Genomic DNA, 25,916 nt, shown 5'->3' with positions numbered 1-25,916 from the left:
TCAGTTAAAAAATAAGTTTTTAAACAATTAGCATATTCACCTTTTGCTTTCTATGGGAAAAGTGATGTAAATCCAAATTGGACAAATAAAGTAAACTTATGTTCTACTCAAAAGCAAAGTGTAATAGCTTGATTTCGTTATGTGGATTCAGTATTCAAGCAGCAATGTCATGTTATTTGTTGACATCTTGTGGTTTTGACCTTTTGGGATTGTAGCAAGCTCTACTCAGACTCTAAAGACTTTACAGTAGCAAGTGTACTAGAGTTCTCTCAGGTGAGAGGAGGCTTGTTTTTGCATATCCGGAGGTCTCTGATTTATTGCTTTTGATATTTTGTTTATTAATCATTAGATTAATACATTTCAAGATTTTTGTTTACCTAATTTTTTACATGGTTGTGGGTAGAATTTTAATTGTGAAATTTAGTATTTTAATTGTGTATTAATTGTGTTGCGCATTTTTATTTAGTATTTTAATTGTGGAATAATAGGAAATGTGTCTAAAACATAAATCTACAGTTTAATCAATAATTATAAAATATACATCCATGTAATAATCATCTAGAACCCCAGGACACCACCTGTCATCCTTTTCAGATGACAGTCCTCAGAGGAAACCATTGTCATTTCAAGATCCATCTCTTCCTTGTTTTTTTAAGATAGTTTTATTATCCCTAAACAGTATACTTCGCTTTCCCTAGTTTTGAATTTTCTGCGTACATAGAATATATCATATGTACTCTTTTATGTCTTTTTTTTTTTTTTTTTTGAGACGGGGTCTTGCTCTGTCACCCAGGCTGGAGTGCAGTGGCACCATCTCGGCTCACTGCAAGCTCCGCCTCCCGAGTTCATGCCATTCTCCTGCCTCAGCCTCCGAGTAGCTGGGACTACAGGCGCCCACCACCACACCTGGCTAACTTTTTGTATTTTTAGTAGAGATGGGGTTTCACCATGTTAGCCAGGATGGTCTCGATCTCCTGACCTCGTGATCCACCCGCCTTCATTAACTTGTAGAATTCATTCATTTATTGTATGAGTTTTTTTTTTTAATTTTCATTACCATGTAGAGTTCTGTTATGAGAATATACTGTATCCATTTTACTATTTATAGACTACACAAATAATGATTCTATAAGCGGTTCTGTATAGGTAGGTAGGTATCCTGGTGCACATGTGCCTGAGTTTCTTTAAGGTGTGTTTACCTAAAAGAGGATTTGCTTGGTAATTGAATAGTCATAGAATATATGATTCTTCAGTTTTAGTGCAAAATTGTTTTCCACAATGGCCGTATCAGACTATCAATTTAAAGTTCCTGTTGCTCTACATCATCTTCAACACATGGTATCATCAGGCTTTTTAGTTTTAGCTGGTCTGTTGGGTATGTTGTGGTATTTATTGTGCTTTTAACTTATATTTCCCCCAGTTACTTATGAGGTTGTACACCTTTTTATGTGTGATTCAGCCACTTAGAGTTCCTTTTATGATGTGCCCATCCAAGTATTTTGTTCATTTTTCTATTGGGTTTTTTTTTTTTTTTTGTATTGATTTGTAGGAGTTCAGTATATTCTGGGTGTAATTCCTTTGGTGGCCACCTGTACTGTAATGTCTTCTGCTACTCTGGCTTATCATTTCACTCTTTATAGTTTAATGAATAGGAGTTTATTTTAATATGGCTGAAGTTACCAGTTTTCCCCCTTGTGGACAGTGCTTTTTGTGTTTTGATTAAGACAATCCTTGTCATAAAGTCATAAAGATATTTTCTATATTATGTTATACAACCTTTGTACTTTGTGTTTTATGTGTGTTTAGGTTTATCATCTACTTTGGAATAAATTTTTATGTTATGAGATAGCAAAATAATTTATTTTGCTTCCTTTAAAAAGATACATAAATATCTTTTTTATATATAAATATATATCATTTATGGATATATAAAATATCAAGCCTATTTTATATAAATATATTTTACATAAATATCTTATGTATATGTTTCTTTTTATTTTAACAAAGATATGTATCTTTTTTTTTTTTTTTTTTTTTTTGAGACAGAGTCTCACTGTATCTACCAGGCCGGAGTGCAATGGCGTGATGTCGGTTCACTGCAACCTCCACCTCCTGGGTTCAAGCGATTCTCCTGCCTCAGCCTCCCAAGTAGCTGGGATTACAGATATGCACCAACATGCTTGGCTAATTTTTGTATTTTTAGTAGAGGTGGGGTTTTACCATGTTTGCCAGACTGGTCTCAAACTCCTGACCTCAAGTGATCCACCCACCTCGGCCTCCCAGAGTGCTGGGATTACAGACGTAAGCCACCCCGCCAGGCCAGTATATCTTTTTTAAAATAAAAAGATACATATATATAAGATATTGATACAGAGGCTATATAAAAAGTGTCCAGGACCTTCTATTGAAAAGTTTATTCTTGCCGTGTGTTCTTCCGTGCCTCCTGTTACACGTGAATGCACACATATACATGGATCTGGTTTTGGGCACTGGCATCTGTTTCATATTGCCTTGATTCCTAGAGCCTTAAAATAAGTCTTGATACTTGGTAGAGTTTTAGGGTGGGGGGTTTGTTTTGTTTTTGTTTTTGTGTTCTGTGAACGCTTTGCATATTCTTGACCCTGTACATTTCCATATTAATTTTAGAACCAGCTTGTCAGGTTCTGCCGATCTTGATTGGAATTAAATTGAATCTATAAATCACTTTGAGGAGAATTAATTAATATCTTTACATTATTGAACCTCAAACCCATGGTCATGATGTATATCTCCCTTTATTTAGGTTTTCTTTAAAGTCTCTCAATAATATTTTATACTTTTCCCTAAAAAAGCCTTGCATAGTTTTTGTTAAATTTATTCCAGTGTACTTGACATTTTTATGCGGTTGTACATGGTATGTTATTTCACTTTTTAGCTTTATATTGTTGGTTTATGGAACTAGAATTTTTTTATATACTAATATTTAGCAATCTTTTTCTTGATTCTTATGATTTCTCTATAGATTCTGTTGCATTTTCTGCATGTGTAACCATAGCATTTGCAGATGACAGCTTTTTTTCTAATTCCTATACCTTTTAATTCTTTTCCTTATTTTACTGTACCAGTTCGATCCTCCAGCACAGTGTTCACCAGAAGTAGTAATAGCAGGTATTCTTGCTATGTTCTTTTTTTTTTTTTTTTTTTTTTTTTGAGATGAAGTCTCACTCTGTTGCCTACTGCAACCTCTGCCACCTGGGTTCAAGCGATTCTCCTACCTCAGCCTCCCAAGTAGTTGGGATTACAGGCACCTGCCATCGTGCCCAGCTAATTTTTGTATTTTTAGTAGAGATGGGGTTTCACCATGTTGGCCAGACTGATCTTGAACTCCTGATCTCGTAATCCACCCACCTCGGCCTCCCAAAGTGCTGGGATTATGGGCATGAACCACCACACCCACCTGCTAGGTGACTGCAGAGTGACTGCTTTCATGTTATTTGCATAGGATGTTTTAGAAGTACCCTTTTCCAGATTATGGACGTATGCTCTAAGCTTGCTAAGAGGTTTTGTTGTTTACTTTTTAATCATACATAAATGTTGAATTTTATCAAATACTTGTCCTGAATCTTTTTAAATGGTCATGATATTTTTCGTTTAATCTAATAATGTGGTAAGTTTCACTGATTTAAGATTTTTAGTGTTAAAAACCACCTTGTATTCCTGGGATAGACCCAACTTGATATTTGCATCTTTACTCATAAATGAGGGTGACCTATAATTCTTTCCAAGTTTTGGTACCAAGATTATGCTGTCATTAAATGAGTTAGGGAGCAAATCCTTTTTTCCTACTCTCTGGAGTAAATTTGATATAATATTAGATTTATTTATTCCTTGGATATTTGATAGAACTTGCATGTGAGGTCATCTGGGCCTGGAGTCTTCTTTGTGGGTCAATTTTTAAAATTACTAAGTGATCGTTCAGGACTATTCAGGCACTCTATTTCCTCATGACTCAGGTTTGCCCATATCTAATATTTTAAATCTCTTAGCATAAAATTGTTCATAATATCCTCATTTATATCTAATGTCTTTAGGATCATTCCTAAAATGGGTTATGCCTTTTCTCTTTTATCTTGGCCTTGCTAGAGGTTTGCCAGCTTTGTTAATCTTTTCAAAGAATCAGTTTTTGTCTTCAGTGCTTTATTACATGTTTTCTGTGTCATTGATTTCTGCTCTTTATTTTTCCTTCTATCTCTGTTTTTAAGGTTTGTCTATTCTTTTTGTAACTTCTTGAGGTAGATACATAGCTCATTAATTTCAGCCTTTTTTTCTAGCAGATGCATTTAAAGCTTTATGTTTCTGTCTACAAGTGCTTCATCCCACAAATTTTGTCATATTGTATTATCATTGTTCACATTTTAATATGATTTATCTTTTGACTCATTTTATTGACATTTTATAACAGGTGACATTTACATAATGGTTGAGGATTTTATGGCTTATAATTGCAGTATTTCTGATGTCTCTACTGCTGCTAGGAGAGAATTACTTTGAGTATAGTATATTCTCCCTCACACTCACTTAGCAAGTTTGTAGAGAACAGAATAAAATCTATCTTTATTTGTGTTTCTGTGCTCTACAAAAATGTGTTGGTGAGGTGGTTGTACATTTTCAGCTAAATTCCAACCACTGTATTATAGTTAAGCGAAGATTTTCAACTTACTTACATACTGATTTTGGTTTTCTTTGTCTTAGCTGTGTTGGAGTAGAAGAACATCATGCTGTTGACATTGACCTGTATCACTGTCCCAACTGTGCAGTTTTACATGGTTCCTCCTTGAGTAAGTACTAGATGCTTAAATAAAAATGGACATTTGAGGAAAATTGACATTTCAAACTTCCATGTACATGGTAATACTTTAATGATACTCTGAGGAGCTATATTACACCCTTCAAGAACTGTAGGGAAAGATTTTGCTCAAGGTATTTAGGATGTAGTTTTTGTTTCATTAAGTCAAAAGATTAAGGGGGGAAATGTACTGTCAGTCTTAATTGCCAGTGCAGAGTCCCCAAACTCAACTACATAGTTTGATATCTTTCAATTTGAGAAGTGTGGTAAAGTAAAATTTTTCTGTTTCTGGAAACTGATTTCACTTGTTTTGCTCTCTTCACAAATAGAAGATCTTTAGTAGTATTTTGGGAGAGTATACAGAGTAAGACTTTAATGCACTCATATGCCTTATATTTTAAGGAGAAAATGAGAGCATTGATAAGCTAAAATATTACTTATATTTTCTGAATTTGGTTGCTATATTGAGTATGTCCTGGAGTCCTGCCCAGCCATCCTGTCTGCCTGAAACTCCTTCCTGAGATCCGAGGAAGTAGAGATACAAGGACACACCAGACCAGGTTTCTGACCACACTCTTCTTCCTAAGAAGGGAGAGCAAAGCCAGGGAAGCCTCAGGCGTCTTTTGGAGTGGACCAGCATCACACCTAAAATGATATCTTTTTTCAGCTTTTTACAGATGCTTCAGAATCTTTTACAGATGCTTCAGAAGAATACATTGAAATGTTGTTATTGTGCAAATGTGAGAGAAAAAGTCTTGGATTATGTTATAATTTTTTTTTTTTTTTTAATTTGAGACAGGGTCTTGCTCTGTCACCCGTGCTGGAGTGTAGTGGTGCTATCATAGCTCACTGTAGCCTTGACCTCCTGGGCTTAAGTGAGCCTCCTGCTTCAACCTCTGGAGTAGCTGGGACCCAGAGGCATGCTTCACTACGCCCAGTTAAATTTTTTGATGTTTTGTAAAGACAAGGTCTCACTTTGTTGCCCAGGCTGGTCTCGAACTCTGCGTCAGACTCCCAAAAGTGCTGTGATTACAGGCATGAACCACCACACTTGGCCTGTAATAACTATTTATTTTGACATTTTAGGCTGCAGACTAGCATTTTTATATTCACAAAATTAAAGGGAAAACTATAGGCTTTGTCATTTTAAAACCTTTGCCTGAACGTACCTCGATACACACACTTGGGTTGGTTTCAGGTAACTTATATGACCTCTTTATTTTACATGCAGCTTTTTTCCTAGTACTTTTTTCCAATAGAGTAGACATTTTGTTCTGTTATATTTTTTCAAAAGAGACTTGCAACTGACTGCTCATTTGTTTTGTTAGAAATATTAGTAATTTTTCTAATGTCTCTGTAAGATACTTAAAAATTTAAGCTACCTGAATACATTAAAATATTTCCTTTTAAAATAGAGGCTATTCCTTTTGTTAAGTATACAGCATAAAACTTGAGGTTAGCAAATTGGTGGAACTGTTACATGTGTAATTGACTAGTTTATTGTCATAAATGTTTTTAATGATCTTTCTCTGGCTAGCAGTGAGTATGTGATATATAACTTGAAATAATTGTTGACTGGGAGTAACTCTTGTAGAAAGTAAATAAATAATATGATGTTATCTCGAGGGAGACTTAACTAAAATTTATTGTAGTTTTAGTTTAGAATTTAAGTATATAGTCCCAAAATGAAATAATTTGAGTTTAACTTCTATGAAATACTAAGTAAGTTACCATGAGGCAGAATAATGTGATACACTCCATTTTTTTCTATATGATTTAATCTTTTAAAAAACATGTTATACTCACTAAATTGATTACACAATCCATAATGGATCACGACTTCACTTTGAGTAATTATGCTTCGGAGAGAATCTTGCCTATGCTTCTCATCCCTGAAGAACGTAAGACCAGGCATTGGCTATCTTCTGGTCAGACGTCCAACTCTGAGTACTTACAGGGAAAACGCCCAAGATCAGTCATCTGTTCTATCTTGGTTTAAGACTCACCTTCCCTACTCCTCACCTTTTATCCCCAACTTGGTTAATCCCTTTTGATCCCTTTCCCTCTGCTATTGAGCTTCTCTCTCTTTTTTTAAATTTATTTTTTATTTTTTGAGACAGAGTCTTGTGCTGTCGCCCAGGCTGGAGTGCAGTGGCACAGTCTTGGCTCACTGCAACCTCCGCCTCACAGGTTCAAGCAATTCTCCTGCCTCAGCCTCCTGAGTAGCTGGGATTACAGGTGTATGCCACCACACCTGGCTAATTTTTGTATTTTTAGTAGAGATGGAGTTTCACCATGTTGGCCAGGCTGGTCTCGCCTCGGCCTCTCAAAGTGCTGAGATTACAGGCGTGAGCCACTGCACCTGGCCTCTTAAGCCTGTCTTGCTTGCTACCTGGGTTTCCTGTTGGTTTCAGAGATTCCCCAGGAGTCCTTATTGTTGATACCATTTAGCCAGTATAATAACTACTTAATATGGTGAATTTAGACTTTACCCTCTTAATGGGAATTAAGAACTCTATTTGAGGGCAGGTATCAAAAAACAGCCCACAAATAACTTAAATATGTATTCTCTGTCTTCTTTAGGCACATGCAATCCAAACACAAAATTTTCTCCTTTCCCTGTAACCATTATAAAATATTCCTTCACTGACCTCCTTCCTTTAAGAAATTCAGTCAGCTGTTACACAGTGGCTGATTTTATGGTTAGCATATTGGCCCAACAGGACAATTGTATCCTTCTGTTAACCTCCTCCAAGTCAGCACATTTAAAAGGAAATGATAGTGATTGCCAGCTTATTACATGGTAGGCACTATAGTAGGTAAGTAAGTACTTGACCTATGTTATCTTCTTTGATATTTATAACAACTCCATGTGAGATATGAGAAAAATGATCTAGCTAGCCCTTTTATGTAGCTATCTGGCAGAGCTGGAGTTTGAGCCCCTAGCAGTCTAATTCCAAAGCTGATGCACTTCACTGATTAATCTCTTCTGCAAAAATGAAAATTAACTACTGGGGTTGCTGAGGTAGGAGGGTTGCTTGAGTCCAGGAGCTCGAGGCTGCAGCGAACTGTGTTTGCACCACTGTACTCCAGCCTGGGTGACAGAGGGATACCCTGTCTTAAAAAAGAAATAAAACTTAAAAATGCAATATCATACTTTATCTATCAAATGGGCTGCCTTTTTTTTTTTCTCCTTCTAAGTACTGATGCCTGTTGTTAACCCAGGGGTATGAAATACACTTTTTATATAATACTAATAAGGAAAGTAAGTTACTAGTACCACTTTTTTGGAGGCAGTTTTGTAATATGTAGCAATTATCTTAAAAATGTTGATCTTCTAGCGTTTCTTAGAATTTATTCTGAGGAATTAGTCAGGGAAACATTAATATATACAAACATGAATCTCAACTTTGAAGAAAGATTCAGAATGAACTAAGTGCTTAAGAATCAAAAAATGATTATTATATGGTACATCTACATCTTAAAATTGTAGTCTGTTTTAAATATTTAATAAGGAGAAAATGCTCATTATATAATAAGAAAGATAAGCAGGATAAACATTGTGATCCCAGTTGAAGATAAAATGGAGTTATGGGCTGGGCGCGGTGGCTCACACCTGTAATCCCAGCACTTTGGGAGGCCAAGGTGGGCGGATCACGAGGTCAGGAGATCGAGACCATCCTGGCCAACATGGTGAAACCCCATCTCTACTAAAATACAAAAAATCAGCCAAATGTGGTGGCACATGCCTGTAGTCCCAGCTATTCAGGAGGCTGAGGCAGGGGAATTGGTTGAACCTGGGAGGCAGAGGTTGCAATGAGCCAAGATGATGCCACTGCACTCCAGCCTGGCAACAGGGTAAGACTCTGTCTCAAAAAAAAAAAATTGGAGTTATGTATCTATATATAGTAGAAAAAATCTGGAACGAAATACACTCAAATTTAGGAGTGATTTTAAATGAGAAAAATAACATGCAAAGGATGTTTTAATGGAATTTCCTAGGCAGTTTGCTTTGTGATTCTAAATTTTTGTGAGTTTTTTTTTTTTTTTTTTTAATGGGACTTACCCTCTTCCATATTGAAGATTTGGCTGCCATAAGTTACTTGGGAATCTTGTTTTAGACTGTTAGATAGTTGAATAAGCCTGATTTCCACCTCTGTTAATTATTGTGACTTCTTATCCACATGAGGACCCAATGTTGTTGTATTACTGTGATCTTTGTAAGGTGGGAAAGGTTTAAAATAACTTGGACTCATAAAGTTGTTTTCCCCAAAACATATTGTGAAAATGTTCAAACATATAGGAAAAATTGGAAGAATTTTACATCAGGCACCTATAAGCCTTATCATCTAGATTCTACTATTAACATTTTCATTACATGCTCTAACACATGTCTATCCATGTAACTATTCTACTGTCTACCCATCTTTTTTGGATGCATTTCTAAATAAATTGCAGACATCAGTACATTTTCCAGAATCATAGAGGTTTTAGGCTTAAGAGTAATTTTCAAGCTTAAAAAAAAAGAAAAACAGATTTAAAACTGAAATTGTGCATTGATAGAACACACAAGACCTGTAGGTAGTGCCACTCTGCTGGAAAGAGGAATGAGGTCCAGAGATAATCCCTTGGCTTTTTCTCCATCTCCCCTTTGTGAAGGGTTCTTCCACACAGTTTGAAAATTAGCAGTTTAATCCACCCCTTCATTCCTACATTGAGGAATCTGGATCCATAGGTGTTAAGTGATCTGCCCAGGATTGCAGAGAAAGCTGTTGGCTGAACTAGGAATCAAATCCAAATCTTCTGATTTCGATTGCTGTGACTACCCAAGGTCATAGCCTTCCAGAGCTGTAGAATTACAGGGTCTTAGCATTGGAATGAATGATGAAGTTATTTGTCATCCTACCCGTCTTTCTTTAATTATGACTCAGTCACCTGCTCTTCTTTATGTCAGTGTAACTGTGCTCATTTAGGGAGTAAGTCTTCACATGAAAGAGGAAGGAATGATGCTATTAGAATAGATTTCTAATGTGAGATAAAAGGCCCTGTCCTGAGAAGACGATTTGGATTATCTGGATAATCATTAGGACATAATGTTCTGATGAAAATCATAATTGTATATAATTTGGAAATTGTATAGTATCTGTAAGTGTGGACATTATAAAAAGCTCTATTTGCTGATTTGAATTCCTTGCTTTAATTTTATATGTTTTGAAATAAAAAGAGTAGGTTTTAAAAATCCGCAGTTAATTGTCTGTAATGGCAGCATTACATTAAAGCAAAATTCTCAGGCCTGGAAATGCATTAAAAACTTGAGTATTTTTAATGTACTTACAATTGTTATTTCTGATTATGTCAGATATAATGATTAGAAAGCACATAGTATCACCAGTTACCAAAATCATTTTTTTTTAAATCTTTTAAAAATCCAGTGAAAAAGAGGAGGAACTGGCACAGGCATGACTACACAGAAATTGATGATGGTTCCAAACCAGTGCAAGCTGGAACTAGAACTTTCATTAAGAAATTACGCTCTCGAGTCTTCCCAAGGTATGGAAACTTACTCTGATAAAAGAAAATGTAAGAATGTAAGAATGTCGTCTCATAGAGTGACATTATATAAAGGCAATGTTTTCAAACTTAGGCTGCAACCCATTATTGTCCTCAGCCAGCTTTTCACCTTTTTTCTTCCTTAATGAAATAGAAAAGTATCAGTACATTCCAAGTAATAGCAGTAAGTAAGCATATTTTCATGGAACTTTTGTTACATGTATATGCACACTGGGTCACCCTGTAAAAACATTTAAGTGTGGGCCACAGTCCAAAAAGTTTGAAATACACTAATCTGAGGGAGTTGTTCCCAGTACTTGGTTCCTTTTGATATGCAGCTGCTACCTGTTTTTTTCTTTTGCCTCACCTTCTCTTGTTTTCCCAACTCTGCTTTTTCTCCATTGCTTTTATGTGCATCTCTGCCCTAGGTCCACCAGAAGCACACACAACCACTGCAGGGGTGGGCTTTTTGATTTTTTAAAAAATAATGGAATATATTTGAGTTGTCTGGCTCAAAGAGAGTGGAAAGCATTATAAAGCATTTAATCATGCTAATTTAGATCATTTCCTACTCACTGCCTGACATCTATTTAAAGTGATAATGCTTAATAGGCTTTTACACAGATCATAGTCAGGCTTGTTAAAGAGGGGAAGCACAATTTAAATTTAAATCACAGTATCACATGCAGCTTATTATGGAATTATTTCAGATCCTGAAACGATAAAACCCCTGCTATTTCTCCTCAGTCTTTAGAATTCCTCTCTAGCCCCCTGCCCCTTAATCCTTACACAGAAACATATAATGATAAGTATCTACTGTTGGCTCCCTCAGGTCTGTTGAGAGACAGAAAGAACACATATTTAAAATGTAGTGTTTCCACATGATTTTTGTGGTGTTAAATATGCTATTCTCAAGTATTCTTTTTTATCAGTTTCCAAGTTGTAGGAGAAATGTTTGCGTGTTTTCTTTTTTATTGGCTCATGCTTGATTGGTTTGTCACCTAAGCCCAAAGTTTTCAGTCTGCTTCTGTTGGTGGGCCTAAGAGAGGTTTGTGAGCTCCCTAAAATGGTATGTATAATTTAATGTCAGTTGGGAGTGTCCATTTCTCAGGGAGAGGAGCTATAGCTTTCTTTTTTTTTCTAAATAGGTTTCTGACACAAAAATGTAATGTTAAAAACACTGGCCTAATAATTTATGTGACTTTACTGCCAGTGACCACAGATGAGAATGGGTTATAGAGATGATCACAAATGTCCACAGTGTAATTACCATTAGTTCAGGGTCTTTGGGTTTTAATGCCATAAAGCTTTACATCATTTCAAACCATAGTAGAATAGCAGTAATTATTAAATTACACATACTTTTGATATGATTAACACAGAAGTGTATAAAATAAAGTGAATGAGTTTTCTTTCCCCTCCCCTATTTTAAGACTTAGTGTAAGTTTTTTGAGACCCTTTTCTACATAAAAACATTAAAACATTTATATATATGGATGTATGGATATATATAATCTTAAAATGGGGTTATGTTATACATAGTGTTTTACAATTTGCCTTTTTTACTCTTATTATGTTTCATAGATATCCTTCCATACGTATGCATAGATTTGCCTCACTCCCTAAATGCTGTGAGGTATGCAGTAATCTATAGGTGCCATAATTTGCTTAACCATCCCCATGTATGTTTAGTTTGTCTCCAAATTTTCCTCTTGCAAAAAATGTACCTATATTTTAAACACTTGTCATTATATATGTTTGATCAGAAGGGGAAGTAAAACACCAAACATGTGAGATCAGGGAATACAAGTGATTTAAAATTCCCCCTTAGAGTGAAGTTGAAGGAATTACTTAATCCTCAGAGGTTGGGGGAAGGAGGGACAATTGTGGATGCTTATTGGGGAAACTAAGAGGTAATACAGAGCTCCAGTTCAGTAGGTGAGTCAAATGAAGAAGAACAAGATTACCTAGGAAAGGACTCTCAGTTTTCTTAGGCCTTAGGCTTGCTCTTGCCTTACTGAGAGGATGGGAAGATCGGAGCCCAGTAATTCAGAAAACCAGCATCTCCTGTCTTCTTGCTACCTAGGCAGCAGATGACATCAGATAGTTAAGATCTGATTGTATAAGTGGAGACTATTGTGTTTTAACCTTTAAGGCAAGTGTTGCACTTAATTTTGAATGTATAGCAGCTGTAGAGCAATTGGGAGCTAAAAACTGGAATGCCCCATTGGAAGAGATGTGGTGGGCAAAGGGACAGACTACACTTATGTTAATGTAATGCCTGTAACGTGTTGATCATCAGAGAGGGCAACTGGAGATCCAGCCATTCTTGGCTTAAAGTTACTACCTAGTATCAAGACTTACTAGGCCCCGCGCAGTGGCTCACGCCTGTAATGCCAGCACTTTGGGAGGCCGAGGTGGGTGGATCATTAGGTTGGGAGATCAAGACCATCCTGGGTAATGTGGTGAAACCCTGTCTCTACTAAAAAAAAAACCAAAAACCAAAAAAAAATTAGCCAAGTGTGGTGGCGGGCACCTGTAGTCCCAGCTACTTGGGAGGCTGAGGCAGGAGAATGGCCTGAACCCAGGAGGCGGAGCTTGCAGTGAGCCGAGATCGCGCCACTGCACTCCAGCCTGGGCGACAGAGCGAGATTCCGTCTCAAAAAAAAAAAAAAAAAGACTTACTAAATACTGGTTGTAACGGGTCATTTAAATCAGTAGTTGTCAATGGGAGCATTTTGGATGCTTGTCTCAGTGGGAGGGGACCAGGGATGCTAGTCATCTTTCAATATGCAGAACAAGAATTAATTGTTCTATGTTCCGTTAGACTTTAGATAGTTGTGTAGAATTTTATAGTCAGATAAAATCTGACTCATTTTTATTTTTTATTTTTCATTTATTTATTTTTGAGATGGAGTTTTGCTCTTGTCGCTCAGGCTGGAGTGCAATGGCGCGATTTCGGCTCACTGCAACCTCCGTCTCCCAGGTTCAAGCGATTCTCCTGCCTCAGCCTCCCAAGTAGCTGGGATTACAGATGCCCACCACCACACCCAGCTAATTTTTGTATTTTTAGTAGAGATGAGGTTTCACCATGTTGGTCAGGCTGGTCTCAAACTCCTGACCTCAGGTGATCCACTCACCTCAGCCTCCCAAAGTGCTGGGAATTACAGACATGAGCCACCGTGCCTGGCCTGACTAGTTTTTATTCTAATGCACACTCTACCTTTTGCTCTCCCAAATTTCTACGCATCCTGTATCAAGTGGCTTCTGGTGTTACTATTTTAAGTAACACTAACCATTCATTACAACTAGTTGTAAGCATCCTATTATTTTATGATGTCTTCTAGTGTAGTTTACATACTAAAATACAGGTTGAGTATCCCTTATCCAAAATGCTAAGGAACAGAAGTGTTTCAGAAACGATTTCAGATTTTTTTTTTTTTGAATATTTGCATTATACTTAGCAGCTGTGCATCCCTAATCGGAAAATCTGAAATGCTTCAGTGAACTCTTCAATGCTCAAAACATTTTGGATTTTGGAGCATTTTAGAGTTTGTATTTTTGGATTAGGGATACTCATCTTGTACATATTTTACTATAAACTAGGTTGGTTTTTTCTTTTTGCATTTAGACCACTTTATATATATTTCTAATTGTATGTATTGAATTATGTATATTACATTATCTATAAATTTTAGTTTAGGATAGCAAAAGATTTACAAAACATTTGTCATTAAAAGAAGAATGAGATATGATAGGTTAAGAACCACTGATATAGATAATCCAGTATATGAATTAACCCATCACTACAGCATTTTTTTTTAACTGACCTTACCAATAAAAATGACATTTTTATTCTTATGTTTTTCCTTAGTGCCGATGAAATAATTATAAAGATGCATGGCAGCCAGCTGACACAAAGATATCTGGAGAAACATGGATTTGATGTCCCTATTATGGTCCCTAAATTAGATGATCTAGGACTCAGGCTCCCTCCACCTACATTTTCTGTGATGGATGTGGAACGTTATGTAGGTACGAACTTTATTTCTTTAAGTACCTAGGAAAACATGGTAAAAGTAAAAATGATAGTCCTGGTAATATTAATGGTTAAATGAAGAAATGTCAATTTAGTTTTCTGCTCAGAAAAGTGAGGCTCAGTATCATCTATATTGAAAACTAGTTTTTCTCAGCAGACCTACAACTGTCAGAAAAACAGAATGACAATTTTACTTGTTCTTATTTACCCAACTTCATCCTGCTGCTTTCTTTTGTGCCATTACGTTTTTGATACTTGCTTAGGGAAAATCATTACTGAGGGATAGATATAGATACCAGGAGGAAGATATTGGAAAGTTGGATTGGTTGTAGGCATCTGTAGGATACAGGTGCAAAATTCCCAGATCCCAGTACACCAGCTGCACAGTTAGTCCTCTGGAGTCTGCTTTGTGACCTGCTGCTGCTTAGAGGAAAGGTGGTAAAAAGAGCAGATCATTTTCAAACCTGTTTTTATAATAATGACTTGGTGAATATTGCCATTTAATGATGTCTGGACTTAATTTGTGATTTTGAAAATTCCTCAAAGAAACAAAGACATGAGAAATAAGGGGGGAACCCCTATACCCCTTGCCATGTTGTTGACATTTTCAGTCATTTCATTCATTCTCATGATATTTACAGATAAAGCTGACTATATGTAGATGTCATTTCTTGTCAGCAGTAGAGAATATTTGAGATTAGATTCCAAATCTATTTTGACTCAAAGTTGTATGTTTACTACATTATCTACTCAAATGTTTACTACATTATCTCCTCAGCATGGAATATCTGAGAACTTGTCCCTTTATCGAGCCATTGGTTGACAATTCTCGTTGATTATTGTTTCACTGAGGAAATCTAACTAAATATCATAACTTCACATTCAGCTAAATTTGAATATTTGACAAGTGAGAGGATGGGGCTATTTGACAAATGAGAGGATGGATTAACCTGAACCTATTTGCGTAGATAGCATCTGCAAAACAGATAGCTAGTGTAATACATGTGCCGGAAAAAAATGCTCAAACTGCTCGATAGCTAACTTTTTGGTACTGCAGAGCACTTCAGTTAAATACTATGAGCAGAACTGTGTTGCCTCCTGAAGATAAAGAAGTCTATAAGGCAAGACTTTCTTAACCTATATGAAGTTGCATTAAAGTAAGAAAATGGCATTTATTTGTTTTCTATTTTGGATCGGTTAAGTATTGCCATATTTTGAATTCTACCTTATCCCATGGTCCATTGTCAAACTAATTATGCTTCCTAGTGTAGCAGTGCAGTGGTCTGTAAACATCACCTCATGGGTTTATACGAAAACTGTAAATTAATCACAATTTGGAACTCAGGCCTTCGGACACTGGTACTAATGTGAACTAATTTTTGCTTCCCAATCACTAATTTTTTCTTGAAGGAGAATATTAGAAGGCAATATCAGGAGGGCAGAAATTGTCCTGGTCAACTTCCGTGCTAATTCCCCAATGAGTGATGTGTTTTTTTTTTTTGAAATGATAGCCTTAGAATATTTTAGGTGTTACAAAAGTGAAAGGGAAAAGTCAATCTCCTCATTTTATGCCCGAGAAAACTGAAATCCAGACAATGTTGCACAATTTCTACATGCCAATATAATGTATTTTTTTGTCATTATGAGCTGTACATCAAGATATCATTGGTATACAGAAGGCTTTGTAAGCCATATACACTTTTATGTTCAGTGTAAATTGTGCAGCTCTGTCTTACTGCTTTCTTTTTCCTCTGAAAAATTGTCCCTTTTTTCCTGAAAGGTCCAGTTGAACTTGAGAAATTAAGAGTATAGGGAAAATCTTTGTCTAGACTACATAGTTTTATAGTTGGTTTAATTATCATACCAAGTTAAAATATTTTTTGATTAGAGCATCTGCTGATGTAACTCTTAAGTCCAATAATAAGACTGTAATTTTTCTCTGCAGGTGGTGACAAAGTGATAGATGTCATTGATGTGGCGAGGCAGGCAGACAGCAAAATGACACTTCACAATTATGTTAAATACTTCATGAATCCTAACAGACCAAAAGTGTTAAATGTGATCAGCCTTGAATTTTCAGATACAAAGTGAGTAGTTGGGTATTTTGGTTTAGTATTCTGAGTGTTAGCTAAATGTAGTGTAATGATGTATTTATTTTAGGAAGAAACATAGTTGTGACTTCTAAAGTTGTCCAGTGGTAGCAATGTTATAAATTTTGCATTAGGACGCTCAAGAGATATTTAGAAATAAGATGTATTTTAAACTTTTGGCTGGGCATGGTGGCTTATGCCTTAATCCCAGCATTTTGGGAGGCCAAGGCGAGTGGATCGCTTGAGGCCAGGAGTTCAAAACCAGCCTGACCAACATGGCGTAACCCCCTCTCTACTAAAAATAACAAAAATCAGCTGGGCGTGGTGGCACATGCCTATGATCCCAGCTACTCAGAGAGGCTGAGGCACGAGAATCTCTTGAACCCGGCAGGACGGAGTTTGCAGTGAGCCAAGATTGCGCCACTGCACTCCAGCCTAGGCGACAGAGCAAGACTCTGTCTCAAAAACAAAAAAACATGTGTTTTAAACTTTTAAGTGTTGTTGTTAACCTTAAGTTCCATTTAATTATTTGGTTTGGGAATAGATGAGAAAAGCAATTTTTAAGAATTTTTAATTTGCATAATGTGGGTGTGTGTGTATGTTTGTTTTTTAAAAGGATGTCTGAATTGGTGGAGGTCCCTGATATAGCCAAAAAACTTTCCTGGGTGGAAAATTATTGGCCAGATGATTCAGTCTTTCCCAAGCCATTTGTTCAGAAATATTGCTTAATGGGAGTTCAAGACAGCTATACAGATTTCCACATTGACTTCGGTGGAACTTCAGTCTGGTACCATGTCCTCTGGGTAAGATTGGGGTATTTTTTGTTCTCTCACTGACAAAAACATATAGCCTTAGTTTTTCAGTGGTGTATTCATTTCTTGTAAATGTTACTTGTAAAGGGGGAAGTTTTTTTCTTTACTTTTTAACCAGGAACTGTCACTTTGCCTTTAAACGTTACTTTTTTTTTTTTTAATCTCAAATAATGGAAGAGCCATGACTTTTAAATTTATATTAAATTTACTTTCTGCCCTCATCTTTTAAGTTGGTTTCTTTTAGCCTTTTGTCTCTTCTTGATTCTTTTTCCCCTGGTTAATTATCCTTTAATCCCTGAATTAAATATCTGTGAAGGAGCAAAATTACAGTAATAATTGCTTCTGGCCTTAATGTTGGGCTAGGATAGCTTGTTGGATAAGTCAGGAATGCCTATAAAAATACCAGTTCTTGGTTGGGTATAGTGGCTTACACCTATAATCCCAGCACTTTGAGAGGAGGCCAAGCTGGGAAGATTATTTGAGCCCAGGAGTTCAAGACCAGCCGGAGCAACATAGTGAGACCCTGTCTCTAAAAATAAAAATAAAAACATTAGCCAGGCATGGTGGCTCATTCCTGTAGTCACAGCTACTCAAGAGGCTCAGGCAGGAGGATCACTTGAGCTCAGGAAGTTGAGGCTGCAGTGCGCTGTGATTGCACCACTGCATTCCAGCCTGGGCAACAGAGCGAGATCCTGTCTCTAAAAATAAAAATAAAAGTAGCCAGGCATGGTGGCTCATGCCTGTAGTCATAGCTACTCAAGAGGCTGAGGCAGGAAGATCACGAGCCCAGGAAGTTAAGGCTGCAGTGTGCTGTGATCACTCCACTGCACTCCAGGCTGGGCAACAGAGCAAGACCCTGTCTCTAAAAATAAAAATTAAAAAATTAGCCAGGTGTGGTGGCTTGTGCTTATAGTCACAGCTACTCAAGAGGTTGAGGCAGGAGGATCACTTGAGCCCAGGAAGTTGAGGGTGCAGCATGCTGTGATTGCACCATTGCACTCCAGCCTGGGCAACAGAGCGAGACCATATCTCAAAAAAAAACAAAACAAAAAAACAGTTATTTGCAATTTATATTCACCTTGCTTTATCTAGAGCTGCATTGTTCAAAACAGTTGCCACTAGCCATGTGTGACTAAATTTAAATAATTAAAATGGAATGTAATTAAAAATTCAGTTCCTTGTTTATACCTAGGCACATTTCAAGTGCTCAGTAGCCACATGTGGCTAATGGCTACTGTGTTGGTCAGCACAGATACAAAAAATTTCCATCAGCACAGAAAGTTGTATTGGAGAGTACTGATGTAGAAACTCAGTCTTCATCTATATCAAATGCTTGTGCCTCAGCAATGTTCTGGGCTATATTTGTTGCTGGGTCCTTGGGTTCCTGTTTTTTTTCTTCATGAAGTAGCAAAGAATTAGTTTATTAAAGGAAGCTTATTTATAGGTTTTTAAAAATAATCATTATACTGTGGATCTTAGTAGAAAGGGCAAAGCTTGCAGAGATGACTGTGGGCCTGTCAACACATATTTACTTCTCTATTTGACAATGAGAGGAGGTCAGTGGGATGTTTGTGCTTCTCTGCCCTCCTGTCTTACAGCTATTTCTTCAACACTACTTTATTGACGCCTTGTCAGTTGAGGAGGGGGAGCTTTAAACATGAAAACATTTACTAAGGGCAATAGCTACTGATCAGGTGTGTGAAATACGTCTTTTGAACCTAAAAGAATCTGATAATTATCCAATTTAATTTGTATCATTGTATTGAGAAATTGCATCAATGTAAGCTATCCTAAGTATGGCTTTTGCTTTTTCAAAAATAGTATGATACTTCCTTTTAGGGTGAGAAGATTTTTTATTTAATAAAGCCAACAGATGAAAATTTGGCACGTTATGAATCTTGGAGTTCATCTGTGACCCAGAGTGAGGTGTTCTTTGGAGATAAGGTGGATAAATGCTACAAATGTGTGGTAAAGCAGGGACATACCTTATTTGTTCCTACAGGTAAGGTTTTCATCCCATCCCCTACTCAACATGATTGATAGTCACATGGACTTGGCTTTTAACTAGAACCTCTGGCTTTAACATGTTTGGAAAGTAGTTTTTATGACATTTGTTAAGAAATAATTCTGATCTTGGACTTTTACGTTTTGTTCCTTAGAGGGTTTCTCTTCTAGTTAGGACTTCTTTTGGCATTGTATTTATATCATTTGCCTTCATTTTTATTTTTATTGAGAAAAAATTCATATACCACAATATTCACCCTTTTAAAGTGTACAACTCAGCAGTTTTTAATAGATTAATAAAGTTGGGCAAATATCACCGCTATCTAATTCCAGAACATTTTCATCGTCTCAAAAAGAAACCTCATACTCTAGCAGTCACTTCCCATTCCCACCTCCACTGAGCCCCTGGCAACCACGAATGTACTTTCTGTCTCTGTGGATTTGCCTCTTTGGATACTTCATGTTGATGGAATCATACAATATGTGGGCTTTTGCATCTAGCTTCTTTCACTTAGCATATTATTTTCTTTTCTTTTTTTTTTGAGACAGAGTCTCTCTCTCTCACCCAGGCTGGAATGCAGTGGCGTCATCTCGGCTCACTGCAAGCTCCCCATCCCGGGTTCATGCCATTCTGCTGCCTCAGCCTTCCAAGTAGCTGGGACTACAGGCGCCCGCCACCATGCCCGGCTAATTTTTTGTATTTTTAGTAGAGACGGGGTTTCACGTATTAGCCAGGATGGTCTCAATCTCCTGACCTCGTGATCCGCCCACCAAAGTACTGGGATTACAGGCGTGAGCCTCTACGCCCGGCCAGCATACTATTTTCTAGGTTTATCCATGTTGTAGCATGTATCATTACTTCATCTTTTCATGGCCCAGTAATGTTCCATTGTGGGATATACAGGTTGAGCATCCCTAATGCAAAAGTCCAAAATCTGAAATGCTCCAAAATTGAAAGCTTTTGAGCATCTGCATGACCCTCAAGAGGAAATGCTTATTGAGGCATTTTGGATTTTGGATTTTCAGATTAGGGATGCTCAGCTGGTAAGTATATAATGCAAATATTCCAAGATCCAAAAAAATGTGAAATCTGAGTACTTCTGGTTCCAAGCATTTTGGATAAGGGGTACTCAGCTTTACCGTATTTTGTTTATCCATTCACCAGTTGGTGGGCATTGGGTTGTTTCCACATTTTGACTATTTGGTGCTGCTTTGAACATTTGTATACAATTTTTTATGTGGAGGTATGTTTTCATTGCTCTTGGGTAAATATAGCTTGTAGTAGAATTGCTGCATTACATGGTTTAACTACGGTTAACTTCTTGAGGAATTGCTGACCCGTTCTCCAAATGGCTGCACCATTTTACGTTACCACCAGCAGTGTATTTGGGTTCCAGTTTCTCCACACCCTCACCATTCTAGTGGGTGTGATGTGTCATGATTTGGATTTGCATTTCCTTAATGAGTAATGATGCTGAGCATTTTTCTTGTTGGGCATTTGCATATTTTCTTTGAGAAATGTCTATTCAAATCCTTTGCTCATTTTAAAATTGTGTTGTCCTTTTTAATTGCTGAGTTTGTAAGCATTCTTTATTCTCTGTACTAGACCCATATCAGTATGTATGATTTGCAAATAATTTGCTCCCATTTTGTGGGTTATCTGCTCACTTTCTTGATAATGTCCTTTGATGCACAAAAGTTTTTAATTTTGATAGCCTTAACTATGGTCAGCTCTCCATTGCTGTTAAAGACCAAGCCTGTAAGAATCTGGGCTGCTGTCCCAGGACAGTTAGGACAGCAAAGGGTATGTCTTGAGAGACCCTCAAAGAAAGGATTTAGTATCAGTCTTAGCTGTAGCCTCAAGTATAGGTATCAGGCCTCTCATTTTGAGATGTAAATGAATGTAGAGTGTAGACTGTCCAGACCAGTGGTTTTGAGAACTGTGTGCTGGTTTTGGTGACCCTAATGACTGTATAGTTCACTGGGATCTGTCCCTGCAGGTCCTGCCTCTGGTGTATATAATAACAAATGTATGTTGAATAAATGAAGACATGCCTTAGAACTACCAGAATATTTGCCTAGATAAGTAACAGTATTTTCATTGTGAATGGGCTCATTCACATTGTGAATGCCCCTCCCTTAAATCTTCCTACTTTTATATTAAGTATTTTGTTGTACCCTCTTCAAAATCATAAATTGACATAGAATAATTTTTTAAATTGATTTAATGTCCTAACTAGAATATAAAGAAGAAATAAAAAGGTAATTTGTAATGAAATGCTATTTCAGTATGTGCCTGTCTAGGCACAGCAGCATTAGAGAACAGAATGAAATGGTAATTGCATAAGGAAGGAAATCAATCTAGGTGTGTGTCAGTGGCAACACAAATCCTGTCAGTAGCACTGGTATAGGTACTGATACTTCCTCGAATATCAGAATCACCTGGAGGGCTGGTTACAACACAGATTGCTGGACCTCATGGCCAAGGTTCGGATTCTGTGGATCTAGAGTGGGCCTGAGAATGTGCATTTCTAACAAGTTCTTGGCTGATTCAGGTGCTGCTGGTAGGGGGACCATATTTGGAGAACCACTGCTGTAGGCAATGTGATTTTTTTCCCAAGGTAGTTAGCAACTGATAAGCTTCCAAACTACAGTACAGTTTTTGTATTTCAAAACCATGAAAATATACTGTGTGTGGGTGTCTGTATATACAGATATATGTAATAATATATAATAATAGAATTCTAATTTCTAGGCTCAGATAGTTAATAGGACAGGCTTTGTACCTATATGAATACACAGGAAAATTTGACAGTCCCGAGTGATGCAGGACAATTTCATTTTGTGTGGAACTGTCTCACATGTTGCACTCCTGGCTCCCACTCACAAAATGCCAGTAGTGCTCCCAGATCATTGTGACAATCAGAAAAGCCCCTAAACGTTCTAAAACATCTTGAACAGGCAGTACTGCCACTATTGAGAACCACTGATGTGTAGGATTTGGAGTTGGCACAGACTTCTAATTTGTGGTTTCAAGGTCAAGCTCAAGGCTTTGTGCCTTTGAGCACAGAAATGGGCACACTTGAAAGTGAGTCCTTTGAGGGTTTTTTGTTTTGTGTTATAGTTCAGTGAGGGGTCAAAAGATGAAAAATATAAAGAAAATGGGATTTGTGTATTTTAAAAGCTAATTTGCATACAAATATGTGTGTGTATTTCTGGTGAAGTCTTTAAGTCTGCAAACATTTTTTTCAAAAGTTAGATGTTGTGTCTTAGAAATGGTTCTCACTTTGTAAGCATTTGTATGGGAATACAAAATACAATTTTTTGGCAACACCTATATTTGTAGGACCATAACCCTTCATAATTAAATGTGGGTGATCTACCTTTTCCTTCTACAGAGTCAGGTCTCAGTTTGACTCCTCTGATCCTCCTCTGCTTAGTCCTTTCAGGGCACACACCAGGGCGATGAAGTGTCCCATCAATCCCAGTGTGTTCTCTAATGGAAAATGTGCTTTTCTAATTCAAACCAGATTTGGCTGGTCTCAGAGTAAAATCTTTAACATAAAGTTGGGTTGTGTTTTTAAACTAAAAAAAACAGGCTGGGCACAGTGGCTCACGCCTTAATTTCAGCACTTTGGTAGGCCAATGTGAGAGGATGACTTGAGGCCAGGAGTTTGAGACCAGCCTGGGCAACAAAGTGAGACCCCATCTCTATTTTTAAAAAGAAAAAAACAAATACAGTAACAACTACAAAAACCATCACCTTATTTCTCAAACTCAGCATAGAGCCTACCATATAATAGGCATTTAATAAATAATTAAATCTATAGATTGTAATAAACATTAACTTCTCTAGCACTGAAATATGAAGTAAACTGATATTGATATTTTGAGTTACTTCACAGGTAGATATCCTGTTTGTTTAGTTTACATATTGAAAAATGACTGCTTTATATATTTTTAACCATTTTAGGGTGGATCCATGCTGTGCTCACTTCTCAGGACTGTATGGCTTTTGGGGGGAACTTCCTGCACAACCTTAACATTGGCATGCAGCTCAGGTTTGTGTCATCAGTATTTAAATGACCTTTTGTCCTTTTTAAAAATAGGATACTCTTTTTAACTTAAAAAAAATCAATAGCTTATTTTATTTGAGATTCCATGGAAATAGTCCCTGAGATATTATTAGGGATAGGAGCTTTTAACAAAAGTAGTATTTTAAAATTTTGCCAGGAGGATAATTTGCATTTCAAATCTAAAACAACAACAACAAAAGGGAACTTATTCAGATAATATTCCAAATTTCAAAATTTTGTGAAAATGTATGTGTTCTCCTTTGGCTATTTTTGCAGTGAGGGAGAGGAACAATCTAGTCAGACTCAGATGTGACATATGGTGCTAGAAAAAAGCAACCCTAAGTCAGGACTGCTATCAAAACACCTGCTTTAATTTTGCTGCAGGTAAAGGATTAACAGCTGTTTCTCCTCCGTATGAGAATTTGACCTTTGCATAACTCTCTTCTCCTGGTAGTCTAATGAGTGTTGACTTTTACTAGGTAATACTGCTTATGGTAAAAATGATTCCTGATTGATAAACTGCATCAGGACTGGGAGAACTAGAAATACCTAGTTAGGAAGCCATGTCTCTGGACTTGCCTGAATGTGGTAACTCTTGTAACTTGGCACACTCATAGAGATCCCTAGAAGCTATGCATCTGTGTGTGGCGTTATTACAGGAGATAGTGGCTCTTACAGGGCATAAGGCTTTAAGCCTTAAACAGCTCCCACACCTACCAAGTGTGGATCTTGTCTTTTTGTACCTGAGCTGTCCCTGAGGGAGGGATGGCTCCTGTTTAATTCTTGCCAAGTGTGGTCTTGAGCTGGAATGCCTAGTTGAGCCTAAATAAAACTTTTTTGGGTGGGTATTGCACTGTTGTCTCTAACACATGGAGGTGTTTTCTGAAACACACAGTTTTATTTATTGTAGTAGAACCCTCATAAAAATATCTTTTGTTAAAACTAGGATACACATCCCAAGGTGTGATCCTGATGTGAAGTCCAATACAATTCTTAAGTATACCATCAAATTCCTTAAAGTCAGAACCTGGATAAGATCACAATTCAGTCTTGTCCAAATGTAATGTTGCTAAGAAGTGTAAAATACTTCACTGGTCTTATATATCATGACCTGGTTATTTTATTTTCCAGTTGGTTACTTTCATCTAACTTTGAAATGCTAATATTAATATTAAAAATTTCTTCAAATTCATTTAGGTGTTATGAGATGGAGAAAAGGCTAAAAACACCAGATCTTTTCAAATTCCCTTTCTTTGAAGCCATATGTTGGTTTGTAGCCAAAAACTTGCTGGAAACCCTGAAAGGTAATTAATAATTTGCATATTTGTATATGATATGATGCATATTGTTTGTAAATTCACTCATAGCCACCTGACAGAAAGAGTCCCTTTTCTAGTAGAGTATGGATGTCACTCCTATTTTGTTTTTTAAATAAGTGGTTTTCCCCCTTCCAGGAACCTTTTTAGCAAGTTAGAGTCTCTAGTCCATAACCTGACAATCCATGTTCTTAAAAATTTGTTATAAAAGACCTGGATCAGAACAATGTAGGTAATATTAGAAATGTTCATTCCATCTAGTACTCTAGAAGCCTGCACACGTCATCAAGCACGTAACAGTGCCTGACTCTCAAAAATGCAGTTTGTGTCAAGAGACTGTTACCTAATACACGTTCCCAAAATTTGCTTTTAAAAAAGCAAACTAGGCTGGGCACAGTGGTTCATGCCAGTAAGCCCAGCACTTTGGGAGGCCGAGGCTGGCAGATCACCTGAGGTCAGGAGTTCAAGACCAACCTAGCCAACATGGTGAAACCCTGTCTCTACTAAAAAAAAAATACAAAAATTAGCCGGGCATGGTGGTGCATGCCTATAATCCCAGCTACTTGGGAGGCTGAGGCAGAGAGAATCGCTTGAACCCGGGAGGCAGAGGTTGCATTGAGCCAAGATCATGCAATGGCGACAGAGCAAAACTCCATCTCAAAAAAAAAAAGTTAGATTATGATTCTGTAGTTGAAGAAAAAACCTTTTTTGAACTTGTCTTTATAGTTGAACCCAAAAGCTACTTTATAAAAGGTGGAATTTCAGACTTTGATGTTTTAATATTTTGGTTTAATTATCTTTGAGCACTCAAGTTGGAGACCGATGTCACTTGCTTCTTTTTTCTGCTTTTCATCCTCTTGTGCTAGTGAGAATAGTTTGTCTGCTTTTTGTGTTGTCTAACTTTTCTAGTCAGTTTGTAAATAGTGCTACTATTATAGTTGACAACTCTCAGAATAGACATAAACAGATTAAACAGTAAAGTTTATTGTGAACATTTGCTTCTTTTTCCATTTTAAACAAGAAGAAAAGGTAAAATGAAAAGAAATAACCAAAAATTTACTTCCCAAGATAGGATGTACAGAACTAAAATGATAAAACTCATATAACAATGGTACCCTAAACCCCCCACCTCACAGCATAGTGCAGAGATGTCCTGGCAGTGTGTGGGATGGCGGTAGAATCCCATGCATGAGAAGGGGACAGG

The 25,916-nt window shown here is 37.0% G+C and overlaps 1 protein-coding gene across 1 annotated transcript in view; it reads left to right on the top strand.

Moving 5' to 3' along the window:
* The first annotated feature begins 3,641 nt into the window (after nt 1-3,641).
* Nucleotides 3,642-25,916, top strand: part of KDM7A (lysine demethylase 7A) — a 56,789-nt gene continuing 34,514 nt past the window's right edge. The window contains exons 1-9 of the mRNA XM_058442495.1: nt 3,642-3,646; nt 4,732-4,817; nt 10,258-10,375; nt 14,250-14,410; nt 16,360-16,501; nt 17,121-17,307; nt 19,156-19,318; nt 23,294-23,381; nt 24,594-24,700. Of these exons, the coding sequence (XP_058298478.1) occupies nt 3,642-3,646; nt 4,732-4,817; nt 10,258-10,375; nt 14,250-14,410; nt 16,360-16,501; nt 17,121-17,307; nt 19,156-19,318; nt 23,294-23,381; nt 24,594-24,700 (1,057 nt within the window). The remainder of the gene's footprint in view (nt 3,647-4,731; nt 4,818-10,257; nt 10,376-14,249; nt 14,411-16,359; nt 16,502-17,120; nt 17,308-19,155; nt 19,319-23,293; nt 23,382-24,593; nt 24,701-25,916) is intronic.

Source organism: Hylobates moloch, unplaced genomic scaffold, assembly GCF_009828535.3.
Source record: "Hylobates moloch isolate HMO894 unplaced genomic scaffold, HMol_V3 SCAFFOLD_1, whole genome shotgun sequence".
NCBI lineage: Eukaryota > Metazoa > Chordata > Mammalia > Primates > Hylobatidae > Hylobates > Hylobates moloch.
Note: the sequence above shows the minus strand (reverse complement) of the source record. Positions and strands in the feature narration are given on the sequence as shown.